This window comes from Plecotus auritus (assembly GCF_963455305.1).
Source record: "Plecotus auritus genome assembly, chromosome: 6".
NCBI classification, from domain to species: Eukaryota; Metazoa; Chordata; class Mammalia; order Chiroptera; family Vespertilionidae; genus Plecotus; species Plecotus auritus.
In genome coordinates, this window is record NC_137773.1 from 93,028,076 (window position 1) to 93,044,058 (window position 15,983).

At 53.0% G+C, this 15,983-nt stretch overlaps 1 protein-coding gene across 6 annotated transcripts; it reads right to left on the minus strand.

The window, feature by feature from the left end:
* Positions 1–280: 280 nt before the first annotated feature.
* CC2D1A (coiled-coil and C2 domain containing 1A) lies at positions 281–15,584 on the minus strand. 6 transcript variants are annotated; one of them, XM_080672472.1, is made up of 29 exons: positions 15,271–15,584; positions 13,605–13,740; positions 12,501–12,616; positions 12,344–12,409; positions 11,933–12,067; positions 11,604–11,838; positions 8,313–8,437; positions 7,935–8,007; positions 7,695–7,766; positions 7,461–7,591; positions 7,309–7,381; positions 6,498–6,631; positions 6,030–6,144; positions 5,776–5,948; positions 4,839–4,961; positions 4,693–4,751; positions 4,486–4,602; positions 3,224–3,297; positions 3,091–3,149; positions 2,921–2,972; positions 2,737–2,836; positions 2,559–2,649; positions 2,119–2,256; positions 1,966–2,030; positions 1,333–1,396; positions 1,110–1,236; positions 959–1,035; positions 830–877; positions 281–754 (listed from the first exon to the last, which is right to left on the minus strand). In XM_080672472.1, exons 1-29 carry the CDS (start codon positions 15,328–15,330, stop codon positions 734–736), a joined length of 2,859 nt encoding a protein of 952 aa, XP_080528598.1. In that variant the 5' UTR covers positions 15,331–15,584; the 3' UTR covers positions 281–733. The 6 variants fall into 6 exon arrangements, with proteins under 6 accessions (XP_080528598.1, XP_080528602.1, XP_080528601.1 ...); XM_080672475.1 differs by having other exon boundaries at positions 286–754; positions 1,966–2,027; positions 6,030–6,141; positions 15,271–15,562; XM_080672473.1 differs by having other exon boundaries at positions 286–754; positions 6,030–6,141; positions 15,271–15,562.
* Positions 15,585–15,983: the final 399 nt, after the last annotated feature.

The following is a 15,983-nucleotide window of genomic DNA, read 5'->3' on the forward strand; positions in this document are numbered from 1 at the left end:
TGGGTCACCAAGCACCACCACGTATGGCCTGACCACACCTCTAAACCCAGATATACCCAAGGCCACTGGGCATATCTGGGTTTATACGTGAAGATTAAATGCATGGTAGGGCAGGCACCCTCAGGCAGCCACAGACCCCCTGACAGATGCATGGGCCTTCACATGCAAGAACACATCCTTTGCAGACACTCCTCCTCCCAGGCACCTTCCCTTCTACTACCCCTGGGGAGGATGTGTGTGTGTGGGGAAAGACCCAAAGCGGCCACTGAGGGCAAGAAACAAAGGCAAGATGGAGAGCCGGGTGTGGCCCTGGCTGTTTATTCTGTGTGTCAACCCTGGGGCCTAGCTGGGCCAGGGCACCCCTCTGGGGAGGCAGCCAGGATCTGGCTGCTCTCAGAGGCTTCTTTGGGTATGGGAGGGCTTAAGGATTAAGGCCGGGGAGGGACAGGAAGTAAAGTGCTTACAGGGGCTCTCAGGGCTTGGTCCAAGCCACTCTTCTACCTCCGGAACAGGCCAGGGGCACAGGCTGCCTGGTAGGCACCATCCCTGCTGCCCCCTGCCAGGGAGGCTCTGGCCAGGCTGGGTGGGCCCAGCAGGGGATGAGTCCATCCAGAACCGATTGTCCGCTGATTGTCTGCTTGTCTGGTCGGAAGCCGTGGCCATGTCAGCTCCTCCCAGCACTAGGGCCTGAGCCTGCTCCCGGATCTCCAGGGCGGCCAGCCCCGTTGGCCCCTCACCTGCGGAGCCGCTGGAGCTGCAGAAGTCCACAGGGGTCAGGGGGGCCATGGCCACAGCTGCCCACCCCCACCCCAACACTTGAGCTGCTCACCTCATTCTCAACCAGGTTCCGCCTGTAGAGTGCCTCCTTTGCAGCTTCCTGGGGATCCAACGGGTAGTCAGTGGGAAGCCCGTGGCAGCCCCAGTCCCTCAGTACCCACCCGAACTCCACCCGGCTCACCCTGCTGCCCTCGTTGCCTAGGCGCCGAGCAGCCTCTGTGTAGAACTGCAGCTGATGCTCCAGCTGGGCCATGTATTCTGAGGGTGGGAGGGGGTCAGAATGGGGCCACTGCCACTGCCCCTCCCCCGTGTGCCTGTCCCTGAGCCCCCACCTCGCCGGATGCCTGGGCCCCCCTGCTCCAGCTGTGCCCTCTGCCACTGGCTGCGATGCATGATGTCCTGATACTGCTGGGCCACCTCCGGGGGCACTGGCCGCCGTGCCTGCCTGAGGGCCAGGATCTGAGGGAGTGGGGTACAAAGGGGGCTGAGAGGGCCCTGCTTAAGCCTGCAGACCCCACAATCCTGCCCCACCAAGCCCAGTGGGTGGGCACTCACCTTACGCTCCAGACGCTCTTGGTCGAAGGCCAGCACGCTAAGGCTATGCAGGGGCCGGGCAGATCTATGGGGTGGGGATAGGGATGAGGGTCTACAAGGATCCCTCATCCCTGACTCCATTTATTTGACATGTTGGATACTGGGGAACAAGCCAGGCCCACCACAATGTTGCTCAGCCTACACCCTAGTGGCAATGATGTACACTCAAGGCAACTGTATTCACAGGCAACTGCAATGCCTGTGCCAGGCAGTCAGAGAGGGCTTCCTGGAGATGACAGCCAATTTGGGACCCATAGGAGTCAGAGCTGGGCAGAGGAATAGGGAACAAGTGTAAGGTAGAGGTGCTCCGGGCATTGTAACATAGACCCCAAGAGGACAGTGAAAACTAGGCGTAGCCATGAACCAGTAGTAGGAAGTGGGGGAGAGAAGGCTGGATATTTTCACAATGGTCAGATCAAAAAGATCTTAACGATCAAGCTGGAGTTGAATTGGATCCTCCAGAAGAAAGGGAGCCAGGAAAGGTTTTAAAGGGGAAAAGGACATGCTCCAATTTGTGCCTGATGAGATATTGTCCAGGAAGGATTGAGATGGGAAGAGGGGTTCTTTCCAGCATGGCCTGGCTTAGCCACTTACCTGTTTCCTGGCTCCCTTGTAGGGGCAGGCATGAGAGGGGCCTTCCCTTTAGGCCCAGCAACCTGCTTCAGAGGACAAAACCAGTGTTGTGAGTCTTGGCTCCCCTTGAACCAAGCCTCCCTCCCTGGGGTTGCTGCTGGGTGGGGGTCTCACTGTGGGCACAGCTGCTGGCACGGGGTCAATGACCAGCCATCTCTCAGTCACTGTCTCTAATTGCTGGGATGTCAGTGGCTCTCGAATTCGGACCATCACTTCTAGCCGTCCCCCTGTGGGCCGGCGACCATCCAGGACCTGGGTGGGCATAAGGGGAGGCTGCTGGGAAGCAGGCAGTGGCTGGAGTCCCAGGGCTGGGATCAGGGAGAACCAAGGTGATTTCCAAAATATGAGCCCATGGGTGAGACTGAGACACCAACTGGTCATAATGGAACAGGTGTTGGAAGTATTAGGGGCTGGGAGTAAGGAGGTCTTCAACTCCCAGGGGAGGGGCTGGGTCAGCAGAGAGGACCCTTGGGAGGCTCAGGGCAGGGAGCATCTGAGTAATGTTAATGAGTGACATGGCCATAATGGAACATTAAATTAATGTCACCTCTTACCTCAAGGATCTCCCGGACCTCACATGCCGTCTCCAAGGCATCCAGCTTCAGCTGGGCTGTGCCCAGGACCCGGTCGGTCTTGAACAGGCCTCTATGTATGTGAGGGGACACAGGATGGTTGGCCCAGAGTAGCTTCCCCTCCCTCAGAGCCTATGCAGTGCCTGACCCCCCAGCTTACCCCTTATGGACCACTTCGAACTTGATGCCTTTGGTCTGGATTGCCCTTCGGAAGCCTCGGTGGCTGCGATTGATGCAGAGTTTGAACTGCTCCTTGAACTCTGCTCAGGGAAGGAGAGAGGGGTCAGCTATGGTCTCATGTCATTTCTGCAGAGGGCAGGGGGTACCTGTTGCCCATGAATTACCAGGGGAATCTGTATTCTTGATCACGCTGGTCTTGTCTTTCTGAGCTTCTTCCTGGGACCAGTCAAGAGGCAGGCAAGCTCAGGGCCTGGGGCCTGGCCTGGGACCCCTGCCCAACCCACTTCCCATCCTGATGGGGCTTGAGCCCATCTCTCTTTGGCTCTCCACATACCACATTGGGATAGGGGAAATCGAACCGAACGAAGACATCCAGATCACCAGGGGACAGCCCTGTGGGCAAACAAAGGTCACAGCTGGGCAGAGGTGGTCCCCAGAGCCCTGACCCCTGCCTGGCGCCCCCTCACCTGGAGGTGTGGGCAAGTTGATGCACTTCACGATGAACAGGAGCATGTCATTGCTGCTGAGGTCTGGGAAGATCCTTCCAGGAGGGCAGGTGGGGAGACAGAGGCACCTCAACCTTACTACCCCCCCCTACCTTTTCCTTCAGCAGGGGTAGGGAACAAATCCCACACTGCCTTTAGGGGTGTCTCAGCTCCTGAGCTCCAGTTTTAGAATTAGACAAACTAGAGTTCTCTGTCCAATTCCGCCAATGACTAACTTTTGGGTATTCTTTAGTTTGCACACATTTATTTAGTACCTACTATGTGCCAGCCAGTAGCCTAACTGCTATAGGCCTTCTCTTCATTTGATATTACTTGAGTACCTACTAAGTACCAGCCAGTGACCTCATGGCTTGGGGACCTTCCCTTCATTTAACAATATTTCTGGAAGCCCTACTATGTGCCATCCTGTGTTCTTGATCATGCTGGTCTTGATGCTGGGGATACAGAAGTAAATGAGAGAGACCCATCTCTGTGTGCATGGAACCTGAGCTGACTGAGTGAAAAAATGCCCAATGAATAAAGAAATAAAGCAACTCTGCAAAGAATTAAAATAGGAGAAAGACTGAAGTGTGCTCAGGAGGGGCTGCTTTAGATAGGGTGGTCAGGGAGGGCCTCTCAGGTGACATCATAGGTGATGCTGAATGTCAAGAAGGTGCTGCATAGAGATGCTACATGGGGAATAGAGTCGGGGCAGGGCACATCGCTGGGGTGAAGGCCCTGAGTGGGAACATGCTTGGTGTGTCTGAGGGACCAAAAAGAGGTCTGTGTGGCAGGAGGCGAGCAAACTGGGGACAACAGATAGAAAGGAAGTGACAAGGAGCCAGGCCATGCAGACGTGGGAAAGCCAGGGTAAATGGTGTGGATTTTCCTAGGTGGTTATCCTAGGTTACCCCAGATTTTTTGCACCTAATTTCTATAAGTGGGAGTAATTACCCCAACTATCCAGAGTGTGGGAACACTTTACTGAAGCAGGACCAACAACTGCCATCCTATGGGCCCCTGACAGGGCACACCTCTACACTGTTTCCAAGGGGTGTCACTGTTAACACCCCCTCACTTGCCATCCTTCACTCACACCTCATGCCTGCCTCAGGGCCCTTGAGTGTGCTATGCTCCCACCACCCACCCAAACTCTCCTCCAGAGGCAAGTCCTCCACCAGCTTGTGGGGAGGGCAAACCCCTCCTCAAGGGGGCATCTGGGCCAGGGGCCATTGGGACCTTACTTGATGACGCTGAAGGTTCTCTGCTCAAAGCGGGCAGAGGGCGTGGGGAGACCCCGGGCGAAGGCCTGCTTCAGAGTCTCCATGCTCCGCTTACAGTCCTCTGCTAGTTTCTCAAATCTGCCATAAGAGGGCTCTGCTCAGGTCCCTGGTCCCAGAGGTAGGCTGGGAGTGCACACATCAGGCAGGGGTGGGCATGGGGGCACTTACTTGCTGGTTTCGGCAATGTTGCCCAGGTGAGTGAACTGGTTAGAATGGTTCAGACACATCTGGTGAGGCAGAAGACAGTGAAGGGAAGGTTGAGGCGCCATGACTCGGGGGGGAACCCTGCTGACCCAGGCCAGGGGCCCCCTCACCTCATGCTGCTGCCTTATGAGCTTGGTGAGTTCACCGTAGCGCCGGATAGAATCCTGAGACAGACCAGGGCCAGGCCGCTGGACCAGGGTGAAGTCATCCTTGTTGACAGGGGCGGGTGGCACCTGGAAAGACAAGGCTCATGGAGAGGGGCCTGCTGGTCAGCAATGAGCAGGCCCGCCCTAATCCCTTTTTGGAGAGGCCTTCCCTGACCACTGCTTTGGCCTCTGCCCTTGCTTTCTTCACCAAAGAGAAAAGTGATGCTTAGAGAGAGGTGGATAGTCCTGACCAAAGTGGCAGAATCTATTAACTACTTCCCCCAAATCTGATCCATACCCTCTTCCCTAATAATGGAGTTCTGACTGGGTACATGGCCGGCCCGCATGAGACATGTCTCAGCTTCCCTTGCAGCTAGGTGACTCAGTTCTGGGCAATGGGAGGTGAGTTCTGACAGGGTACATGGCCGCCCCGCAAGAGACATGTCTCAGCTTCCCTTGCACCTAGGTGCAACCATGTGACTCAGTTCTGGGCAATGGGAGGTGAGCAGTAAAGATGACAATTCCATGCCACTTCCTTTAGAGGAAACTGCTTGGCCTGCAATTTTTCTCCCTCATGACTTCCCATGAACGGGATGCAGACAGATTAGTAGTGCACTTGGACCACGTGCACAAGGACAACCTCCTCAGGTGCAGCAGAACAACAAAATGGAAAGAACCTGGGCTTTAAAGGGCTTTATCTTTCAGAGCCCAGAGCACCCTGAGTGTTACATGCAAGAAACATAAACATCTGTCTTGTTTAACCAGTCTCTTAGGAAGAGCCTATTTGTTACAGCAGCTTAACCCGCATCCTGACTAATATATTCCAAGTCACATGGCTGCTAATTGGCCACAGCCCAACAGACGAGCACCTGGGAAGGTCTAACCGGCCCAGAGGTTTCACCTTGGTGATATCCACAGGCAGCCCGTTGCGTGAGGCCTCCAGCATGGGCTCCAGCCCCTTGGCCTGGCGCAAGTGCATCTTGGCGCCCTCCACGTCGTTCTTCTGCTTGGCTCGCAATGCAGCCTGCAAAAGCTGCTTTTTTCGGCCCTCCAGGAAGGCCAACTGCTGCTGGGCTGTGGGCACAGGGGCATCTGCGGGTGCTGCCCAGCCTATGGCCAGGTGACAGGCAGTCAGGGTGTGGAGGGGGCACCTACCTCTGGTGGATGTGCCTTTGGGGGCTGCTTTAGCTGCTGAGGTGGATCCTGATTGGGGAGCCTTTGAGGGTGGCACCTTGGGCTGGGCTGTGGGGGCTGCAGGGCTGTTGGGCTGCTGAGGACAGAGAGAAAGTCAGATCGTTTCCAGCACCTATGATGAGGCCACTCCCCAAGTAGTCAGGGCCTGACACTGACAATAGTGACCAGCTTAATTTCTGTTTCCTCAGCACTAAATACAACATACAGTCCTGTTCTCCTTGAATCTTTGAAGGTAGGGACTAGGACTATGCCCACTTTATAGATGAGGAGACTGAGACTCAGAGAACAAAATGACTTGCCCATGGCCACATGATCAGGAAGTGGCAGGGCCAAGAAACGAGGCCAGTTCTTTCTGGCTCAAGATTGGGACTGTCAGGATTTACTTTGCTATCACTCCCTGCCTCACCCCAAGAACCCAGCCCCTCATACCTTCTTAGGCTCCTCATCCTCTTCGTCTTCTGGGCCTTCATCCTGGTTGGCCAGCTTCATAGCAGTCTCCAGGACCCCCACCAGGCTCGGCTGGGTGGACTCGGAGGCCTCTAGGCCCTGGATAGGGAGAAAGCCTGGGCGGCCAGTCAGAGCCCGGTCAGGAGAGAGAAACCTGTGCCATGATGGTGGAGAGGTGGGTTCCACCCGATCCAAAGGAGCCTTGGGTCTTTGAATCCACTTTAAATGCAGGAAGGAGCTGCTGGTGGTTTGGTATAGACACCAGACTGCCTCCCTCTTGTCTCTTGGCTCCTCTCGCCTGACCCTGGACCTTGACCAGACTCCAACAAGCAAGCACTGTGAGCTGCTGTGCTGGGTGCAAGTGTTGGTCCTGGGCCTGGGGGGACTCCTGGGGGACCAAAGTGCAGAGAGATCACTGCTCTTAGAAGGGATGCACAGGCAGCTCTGAGAACCCAAAGGAGGCCTCCAACTCACTGGGGCAGTTAATGGGAGGCTGAGTAGGTATCTATAAAGCCGAAGAGCTGATGACTAGGAAGGAGTGAGTCAAACAAAGAAAAGGAAAGATCAGACAGCAGTGGGCTAGCCAACAGGCTCTTCAAATAAAACCCCCTGATTTTTAGTGTTGGCCAAGTTCCAAGGTGTAAAGACTCCAACTGTACTGATTTTAAGCTACAAATTGCCTAACAAGCTTTCCGAATTCCTGAATGTGTAGCAATCAACTTCCTGAGCCTGTACAGTCAGAGGGATTAGGACCTGCAAAGGCTCAGAGGCTGGAGGGAGGGGCAGGGCCTACCTGGGGGCACTGGCAGCTCAGCAACATCCACAGCTCGGCCAGCCTTATGGGCTCGAATGGCATCTTGGTATTGCTGTGGGGGACACAGGTATTAGGACTCCCTTGGCACGGTCTCCAGGTGCTGCCCACCCACCCACTCAGCCCCCATGCACCTTGACAATGCGCTCATGCATGCGAGCCTTCCGCTGGTCCCCTTTGGTCTTAGCCTGGGCTGCGGCCACGTGGTATCGCTCCATCCGCTGTTCCAGTGCTTCCAGGAGAGTCCTTGGGGGTGGGGGAACCTCTGGGCCCAATGAGGGTGGGGGCAGGGTTAAGAGTGTTGGAAAGGGAGAAAGGGGACTGTCTTGCCCTGGCCCGCCTGCCCACCCAAAGTCCCAGGAGCCTACCTGGTGTGGACGGCACCGTGGTGGGAGTCGGAGGTTGCAGTGGCGGTGATGGTGGGTCTTGGGGCAGCTGGTCTGGGGGCAGAGAAGTCCAGTGCAATGAGGGGCTTGCTTGTGGCCGCCCCTACCCCCAGGCTGGTGTGGCCTGAGCGGGTCTCCGAGCCTGACCAAAAGGGGCGGCAATATCAGGAAGTCAGTGGAAGCCTCCAATAGTCCTGGGAGGTGGGCAAGTGGGGTCCTTACCAGGTGGAGGGGGCAAGCGGGACAAATCCACAGGCTCCCCGCGGCTCAGGGCCTCCAAGACAGCATCAAAGCTCTGTGAGAAGGAAGGGGGTCAAGAGAGGCTGGAGCTGGAGCCAGGTCCCTATGGGGAGCCTCCATGCCCTGCCAAGTGACAGAGGACTCCCAGTTCTGCCCCTTCCTCTGTCCCATCTTGCTTAAGCCTCTTCTCACACTTAGGACCATTTCACAGAAAGGGTAAACTAATGACACCTAGGGATTGATCAAGCCGGAATTCGAATTTAGGTATGTCTGACTCTAGAGCCCACGTTCTTTGCCACCATGTAATGTTGGAAGCATCCTGTCCTTTCCATACGACACTGTCGTCCAGTCTGGACACACCTTAGCCACACGGAAGTATCTGGTGGCAGCGGAGGTATCTCCCTTCTGCTTGGCATGAAGGGCGGCCAGCTTGTACTCACGTTGGAGGCTTTGCAACTGAGCCAGGGGGCCAGTGCTGCAGGGACCTGGCAGGGAGAAGAGCATACAGACCATTTCTATTCTCACAGCAAAAACTGTTCTTAGGCTCATTTTATAGACATGAGAACTAAGGCTCAGAGAGGGGATGCTGTCTCCCCAAGGTCACACAGCCTGAAGACTGCATGGTGGGGACTCAGCTTAGGCCTGGCAGGCTCCAAAGCCATTGCTGTTTTGTGCCCCAAATTTTTTGGAAAATTTGCTGTACCATTAAGCATTTTTAAGTTGACATCTAAAACTTTTTCATCTTAAGTTTCAAAAGTGGCCAATGTTGTCATTCCCAGTATCTTGCAAATATTTACATTTGAAAAAGAAAAGCATCGCACCACTCTTTTAAGCCTAACATATTTTAACTACTATGATGATTTGGAACTCATCAATATTCGTTTTTTAATTTTTTAAAACTAAGACAGAATACAAATAAGGCAAAATTCACCATCTTAACCATTTTCAAGCATACAATTCAGTGGCATTAAGTACATCCATTTGCTGTGCAGCCATCACCACCATCCATCCACAGAACAGAACACTTTCATCTTTCCAAAATGAAATTCTGTCCCCATTAAACACTAACTCCCCATTCCTCCTCTCCCAAACCCCGGCACCCACCATTCTGTCTCTGAATTTGATTCCTCTAGGAACCTCACATAAGTAGAATCAGACAGTATTTATTCTTACATGACAGGCTTATTTCATCTCACATAACATCCAAAAGTTTCATCCACATTGTAGCATGTGTCAGAATGTCCTTCCCTTTGATTTACATTATTTTTTAAATCCTCACCAGAGGGTATTTTTTTTACTGATTTTTATAGAGAGAGGGAGAGGGGAAGGGAAAGGGGGGGATGGAGAGGGGAGAGGGAGAGAAGGAGAGAGAAACATTGATCGGTTGCCTCCCATATGTGCCCCAACCAGGGGTCAAACTTGCAACTTAGGTAAGTGCCCTGACCAAGAATCGAACCTGCCACCTTTTGGTGTATGATATGACACTCCAACCAACCGAGCCACCTGGCCAGGGCAAGAATGTCCTTCCTTTTTAAGGCTGCATAATACTTCATTGTACAGATATACTATTTTGTTTATCCATCCATCAATAGATATTTGGATTGCTTCTACCTTTTAATCATGCTACTATGAACATGGGTGTGCAAATAAATCTTCTTGTCTCTGCTTTCAATTCTTCTGAATATATACCAACATTTACTTACAAAACATTTACCAGGGTTCGCCTTCAGCAGTTGGAAATTTCATACTTCTTCTCTTCTTTCTATCCACGTCCCCCACAGAATTTAATCCTAACATTATCTATGTGGGGACTTGAAAGCCTTTTTTGACTACCCTATCATACATTTGTAACCAAAATACACTTGTGTGGTGTGTTGGTAAAGCTGGGAAACAGAGGATTAAACTGCTTTTTAAACAGCAATTTAGTTAGTTTCAAATAATAGCTCAATATGTTTTCAGAGGAAGTATCTCTAAATTGAAAGTAATAGGGAAGTTGTTGGTATAAAAAAACAAAGCACAAGCCCAGCTGGTGTGGCTCAGTGGTTGAGCATCGACCTATGAAGCAGGAGGAGGTCACAGTTTGATTCTGGTCACGGTTCATGCCCAGGATGCAGGCTGGATCCCACGTGGGGCATGCAGGAGGCAGCTGATCCATGATTCTCTCTTATCATTGATATTTCTCTTTCTCTCTCTCTCTCTCCCCTCTCTGAAATAAATAAAAATATATTTAAAAAACAAACAACAACAACAAACAAAGCACAACAGATACACCACCCAGTGACCACAAATCCTAGAAGCACCTGGGAAACAGTCTGCATTGTACTTTTGCATACTAACAACTGGACCCAGGGCTTTCAGTTTGAGAGCACTCGCCTGAGAAGGTGTGTACAGGTTGAACCTAAACACCTTGATATTTGATTGATTTATTATTGCAAGTCTCTCTCAGCATTAAAAAATTTTCTCCTGGGGTTGAATTACTGTTACAATTATATTTAGCACGTAATTGAGCATAGTATAAATATCTCTAGCTTTCTGATAAATACCTTTACAAACCAAGGGTAAAATTTTATTGGCAAGGCACCTCTTGTTGACACAGTAAAGGCTGGGTCCACCTCCTAACATTTAGCTCCTGATTCCCATTCATTCCTTTCCTACTTTATTTTTTCCTTTTTTAAAGTGTAGAGAAACCTGGTTCACACCAAAAAATAGATGGGAAGAGACAGAGTCTTGTTATTGCCACATCACACCACAATTCTCCAAACCCCTGCCAACCTATATGCCAAAAACCCCATCGTGAAAAATTTGGGGTGATTTCAACCAAGAATTTCAGGTGACAATTTCCAATAGACCTCCTTCACCAAAAACAATGGCTTAGAGACCAGCCTGGCTGCTAAAGGAATTAAAGACCCCGTGTTCACATTCTCAACCCAGACCATCCTTTTATACCATCGGATTGGTTCCTGTCGGGAAGCGTTTGCCCCAGAACAGATTCTAGAAGGGAGAGGTTGCGTATTTCTTCCCTATAGTGGGAGGAGGGCGACCCCAGAGCGGGAGGTTGAGAAGAAAAACCTCCAGGTAGGTGCGTCCTCCAGCCAGGTGAGTTTCAGTAGAAAAGACAGACAAGTTGAGTGCTTGAGAATTATTCACTTAAAACTCTGTATGTGGGAATGTTATTCAGCCCTAAAAAAAGAATCAGGTTCTGAGACAAGTTGCAATGTTATCCTGAGTGAAAGAAACCAGACAGCAAAGGACAAATAGTGTATGGTTCTACTTATATGAAATAACTAGAAGAGGCAAATTCATAGAGAGAAAGCAGAATAGAGGTCACTAGGAGCTGGGGGAGGGAGATGGAGATGGGGAGTTAGGGTTTAATGGAGACAGTTTCGGTTTGGGGTGATGGTTGCGTAATAATGCTACTCAGTTACACACACTGAAATATGGTTAAAATGACACATGGCAGGTTATATATATTTTAGTACGATCACACACGAAAGAAAAGGTATTCATGAACTGCAGAGGCATGCAGACCTTGGAAAGGAAGAAGTGCTTATAATATCTAACAATCGGTACAGGGCCTAAACCCTCAGAGAGGGGTCAACCACTGAATATATCCTCCGACAGCCCATGTCAACATCCCTGCTCCTAGCCTACCTGGGGGCAGCTGGGGCTTAGCCAAGCCCAGTGATGAGGCTGGGGCAGTGGAAGGAGGACCCTCTACTGTGACCCTGGGTTCTGGGGCCGGCAGGTTCACAGAGCCTGGCAGGGTGGGTGCAGGAGTGTGGCTAGATGTGGCTGTTGGGCCCTTCCCCACAGCAACGGGTGGTGGGATGTCCTCTTCGTCAATGGCACTGCCCTTCCGGATGGAGGCCAGCAGGTTTTCCAGTGTCTGAAAGAAGGTGTCAATGTGGGTTTTGGAAGAGCACAGAGCTGAGTGCAGGGGCAGTGGTGGGGTCCCAGCACCCTCCTGTCTGCCCACTCACCTTAAGTCCCCGCTCATAGCGCCGCATCTTGGCACTGTCTCCGGCTTGCCTAGCACTTTCAATCGCTGTCTGGTAGAGGGCCAGCCTCTCCTGCAAGGTGGCCTCCAACCCTGGGCTGGGGGCTGTGGCTTTTGGCTGTGGGAGGGGCCAAGGGCATGGTGTGGGTGGGTGGTGACCCAACTTGGCCCACCCTGAAGGTGTTCTTGGTTGAGGGCCTACTGCACACCAGCCATGTCACCCCTGGGCCAGTTGCCCCCACCTCGGAGGGACAGAAATTATCATACCCTTTCCTAGTATAGAGAACTGGGGCTCAGAGGTGTCCCATCATCTGCCTGAAGTCACATGGCTAAGAGGTCACAAGGGAAAGCCTTGAACCCTGGACTACAGGGAACAGGGTTGTCAGAGATCTACCTGGACCACAGGAGGGTGGGACTCCAAAGTCTTCTGCTCCTCCCCAAGGACCTCATTAAGCTCCGCCTGCAGGGACACAAGGCCAGAGGCTTGCATGTGTGCCCAGTGGATGGGGCAACAATGGGAGGAACCCTCCTGCCCCACTCTGGACACTCACCAGCAGGTCATCATCAGCTTCCACATCCTCCTCGTCTGTCACCTCCTCCTCATCCTCATCCGGGTCTCTCATGCACAAGCTGGCCATCTTCTCAATGGCCTCCATGGGCAGGGGACCTGGCAGCAGGGGGAGGTGCCAGGTGGACCAGGATCCTTCAAGAATCCCCAGTCTCCCATCCCAGTCACCCACAGCCCCGGAGAATAAGAGAGCAGGCAATGGGGCAGCATGGCTCCCTCCTGGCACTTCCATGGTACCCAATGCCCTAGATCCAGCAGGCACAATCCTGCTTCCCAGAGACCTCACTGGCCTTATCCCTTCCTTATGAAGCCTGAGTTCAAACTCTGGCTCTGGAACTTTCTCACTGTGGGACACTGGGCAAGTTGAGTGACTCAAACTATTTGTGGCTCTGTGCACATCCAAGAATAACTGCAAAAGAGCCTCATGTATTGATTTGGAGTTACAAATAACTTTTAGCCAGTAGGTGAATTCACAATTACAGAATTTGTGATAATGAGGATCTACTGTATTAGCTAAAAGGTATAAAGGCTATGTTAGCTGTCTGGGCTCCAGCCCCACTTGACCACTTTAGAATCCTCTGCCCAATGCCATCTCCCCCAGGGCATTTGCACGTGCTGTGACCCCTCCCAGAAGTGCTCACCTCTTCATGTGGCCCTCCCCATTATGTGTGCCTCCTCCAAGAATCCCCTCCCAGCTCATAGGTGTCTTCCAATACTCTGTGCTTCCCCCATCGCCACCCCAATCACAGGACAGTAGGTTGGACAACTCACCAGGTCCTGTGTGAAGTGCTTTAAGAACACTTGACTATTAATTCCTGTAAGTGTGGTTTATTCCCATTTGTCAATGAGGAAACTGAGGCCCACACAGGTGCTGGGACTCTTTAAGTCACAGCCAGTAAGTGGCTGAGCTGGGATTGAACCCTCACTCTGGGTACAGAGTTGATAGCTTAACCTTTAACCCAGACTGTGGTTTCAGGAGGGCAAGGACCTTCTCTGTCTCCTTTCCCCCGTCTTCCCAGCACCCAGCTCTGAGCCTGGCCCACAGTGGAGCTCAGGAAATGTTCCAGGGATGGATTGAGAGTCTCACCTTTGCCTCTGAGCTTCTCCAGGGTTTGAGGCTGCCCCCCAACCAAAGCCAAGAACTCAGCCTCCAGTTCCTCATTGTTAACTCCATCCTCAGGGATCATCAGGCCATCCGGGGAGAGATCAACCAGCAGACCCAGCTGTGGGAACAGAAAAGAGTCCAGTCAGACCTTGGGATGCACCACACCTAGCCATGATTACCCAGGGAACCCTTGGGAGGAAGAGAACCCAGGCCTTGTGGCAAAAGCCATTTCCCTGGGGAGTGTCAGAAATCTGGAACAGGCCCAGAATGCAACAGGTGTCTCAAGATGGCCAGCCCCCGCTGGCATAGATCAACATGGGGCAAAGGGCAAGTGGAGAGATCCCGTTCCCTGCTCTGAGTCCACACCCATGATTCGCTGCTTGCAGAAATCAGTAGGGAAAGCAGGCCCCACACCCTGCCCAAAGCACGGCCACACTGCACACCTGGGCTTTTCCTTCAGCATCCTCAGCAGAGGGGGCAGCTGGTTTGGCTTGGTGGCTAGAGCATCGGCCTGTGGACCAAAAGGTCCTGGGTTCGATTTCGGTCAAGGGCACGTACCTCGGTTGCAGGCTTCTCCCTATTCAGGCCCTGGTCAGGGCTCATGCAGGAGGCAACCAATCAATGTTTCTCTCTGTCTTTTCCTCTCTCTTCCACTCTCTCTAAAAATCAATGGAAAAATATCCTCAGGTGAGGATTAAAAAAAAAAAAGTAAATAGAAGCCCTGACAGTAACATGACTTTGAAAGTGGGGTCTTTGCTATGTAACTGACCATTTTCCTATCCTAGTCTATCTTGGTTAATGACCCATCATGACATGATAATATTAGGATGAACTATACAAAATTGTCCTTTCTATGGATCAAAAATGACCCAATATTGGCAATTATGTATGGCTCCTTCTAATACTATTAACAATGACAATAATATTTACTGAGTGCTATGTTCTAGCACTTACCATAAACTATTCCAATGAATTTTCACACCTGTCCTATGACATAGGGGCTCTTAGGGCCTCCATTTTACAGATAAGGAAACTGAGGCTGAGAGCTGTGAGGCCAAATATCCACTGTGCAGTGGTTAGGAGAGAACTTCAGGTTAGCCAGACTCCAACACCTGGGTACTAAACAATGGCCTGGGCTCCTCCCATCAAAGCTGAGAAAAATCAAACTCTCCCGGGTGCTGGGGACAGGGGAGATGGGAGAGCAGAAGGGACCCAGCCACAGTCCTGTGGGCTCATGGCAGCAGCTCTGGATTTGCACTTAGCTCTGGCCAACCTGTTAATCCCTGTGACCATGGCCAGGTGTCTTTACCTTTCTGGGCCTCAGTGTCCTCATCTTTATAATGGGGATAAAAAGAGTTTGACCTGGCCTGGCTGATGGGAGGGTTCAAAGCTGCTCGGGTCAGGCGAGTAGTACCTGTCCTTCTCCCAAGTCGAGGCCTTCCCCTCCCCTACTGGGGCTGTGTGGCAACAGGTGGCCCTGAGCCTAGGGCGGGGCGCCAGAAGCTGGGGAGCCAGGTCCAGTAGGCCGCACTTTGGGGGTCAAACCTCACTTGGGGGAAGGGGACCAGGGCTCACCTGGGGGGTGGAGATCAGGTTCCCTGAGGGGTGGGGAGGGTTCCTTAGGCGGGGCCGCGGGGTACAGACTCACCTGGCGGGCAGCGGCGGCGCCTCGGCCCGGGGGTCCCGGGGTTCCCTTCCTCTTGTGCATCTTCCAGGCTAGATGCCCAGGCCACGGCCCCCACGCCTAGCCTTGCCCTGCCTCCTCCCCCGGGGCCTATGGCCGCGCACGCGCCCTTCCAGAGCCCTGCGCCCCTCGCTGGCGCCCCGCGACCGCCGACCCAGGGTCCTCGGTCCCCGGGGTGGCCACCCTACTTCCGTCTCGTCCCTTGGGCACCGCGGCACCGAAGCGCGGCCACTGGACTTGCGGGGCCCGCCGCATTGAAACTACAACTCCCGAAAGTCAGTGCGTAAGCGCGCGTGCGCGTTGCGGGGCGGTGGGTGGTGCCATTAGTGGTACGGGCAAGAGGCGGGGCGTGAGCGGCAAAGGCTGGCGTTGCGCATGCCCGGGACTGGGCCTCGCAGTGCGCGGGAAAGTAGAGCGCGCTCAGATGTGAGGGGTGGCAGTGGCCGCAGGGTTCACTTCGTCCCGCGTGGCGGTCTGGGTCTGGGCATTCCTCACATTTCGGTGGCCGTGGTAGGGTTAGTGTGGGCCTAGTTACAAGAAGCCATTCCACAAGCCTCGGGCCTCAGGCCTCCTGGCCCTTCCGCTCCAGACCCTCTCGGAGGGCTGCCCGGCCTCTGAGAGGGACCAAATTATCTTTTATTTTTTTCCAAAATATTTCACGCATATAACTTAACCTA

What these genes read in the sequence shown, in the direction of transcription:
- CC2D1A (XM_080672472.1), bottom strand. Translation starts at nt 15,330, where the DNA reads ATGCACAAGAGGAAGGGAACCCCGGGACCCCCGGGCCGAGGCGCCGCC. An exon ending in TAAGCCCCAGCTGCCCCCAG is followed by an intron (nt 8,438 to 11,603) that starts GTAGGCTAGGAG and finishes TCTCCCTGCCAG; the next exon opens with GTCCCTGCAGCACTGGCCCC. An exon ending in AACATTGCCGAAACCAGCAA is followed by an intron (nt 4,603 to 4,692) that starts GTAAGTGCCCCC and finishes CTCTTATGGCAG; the next exon opens with ATTTGAGAAACTAGCAGAGG.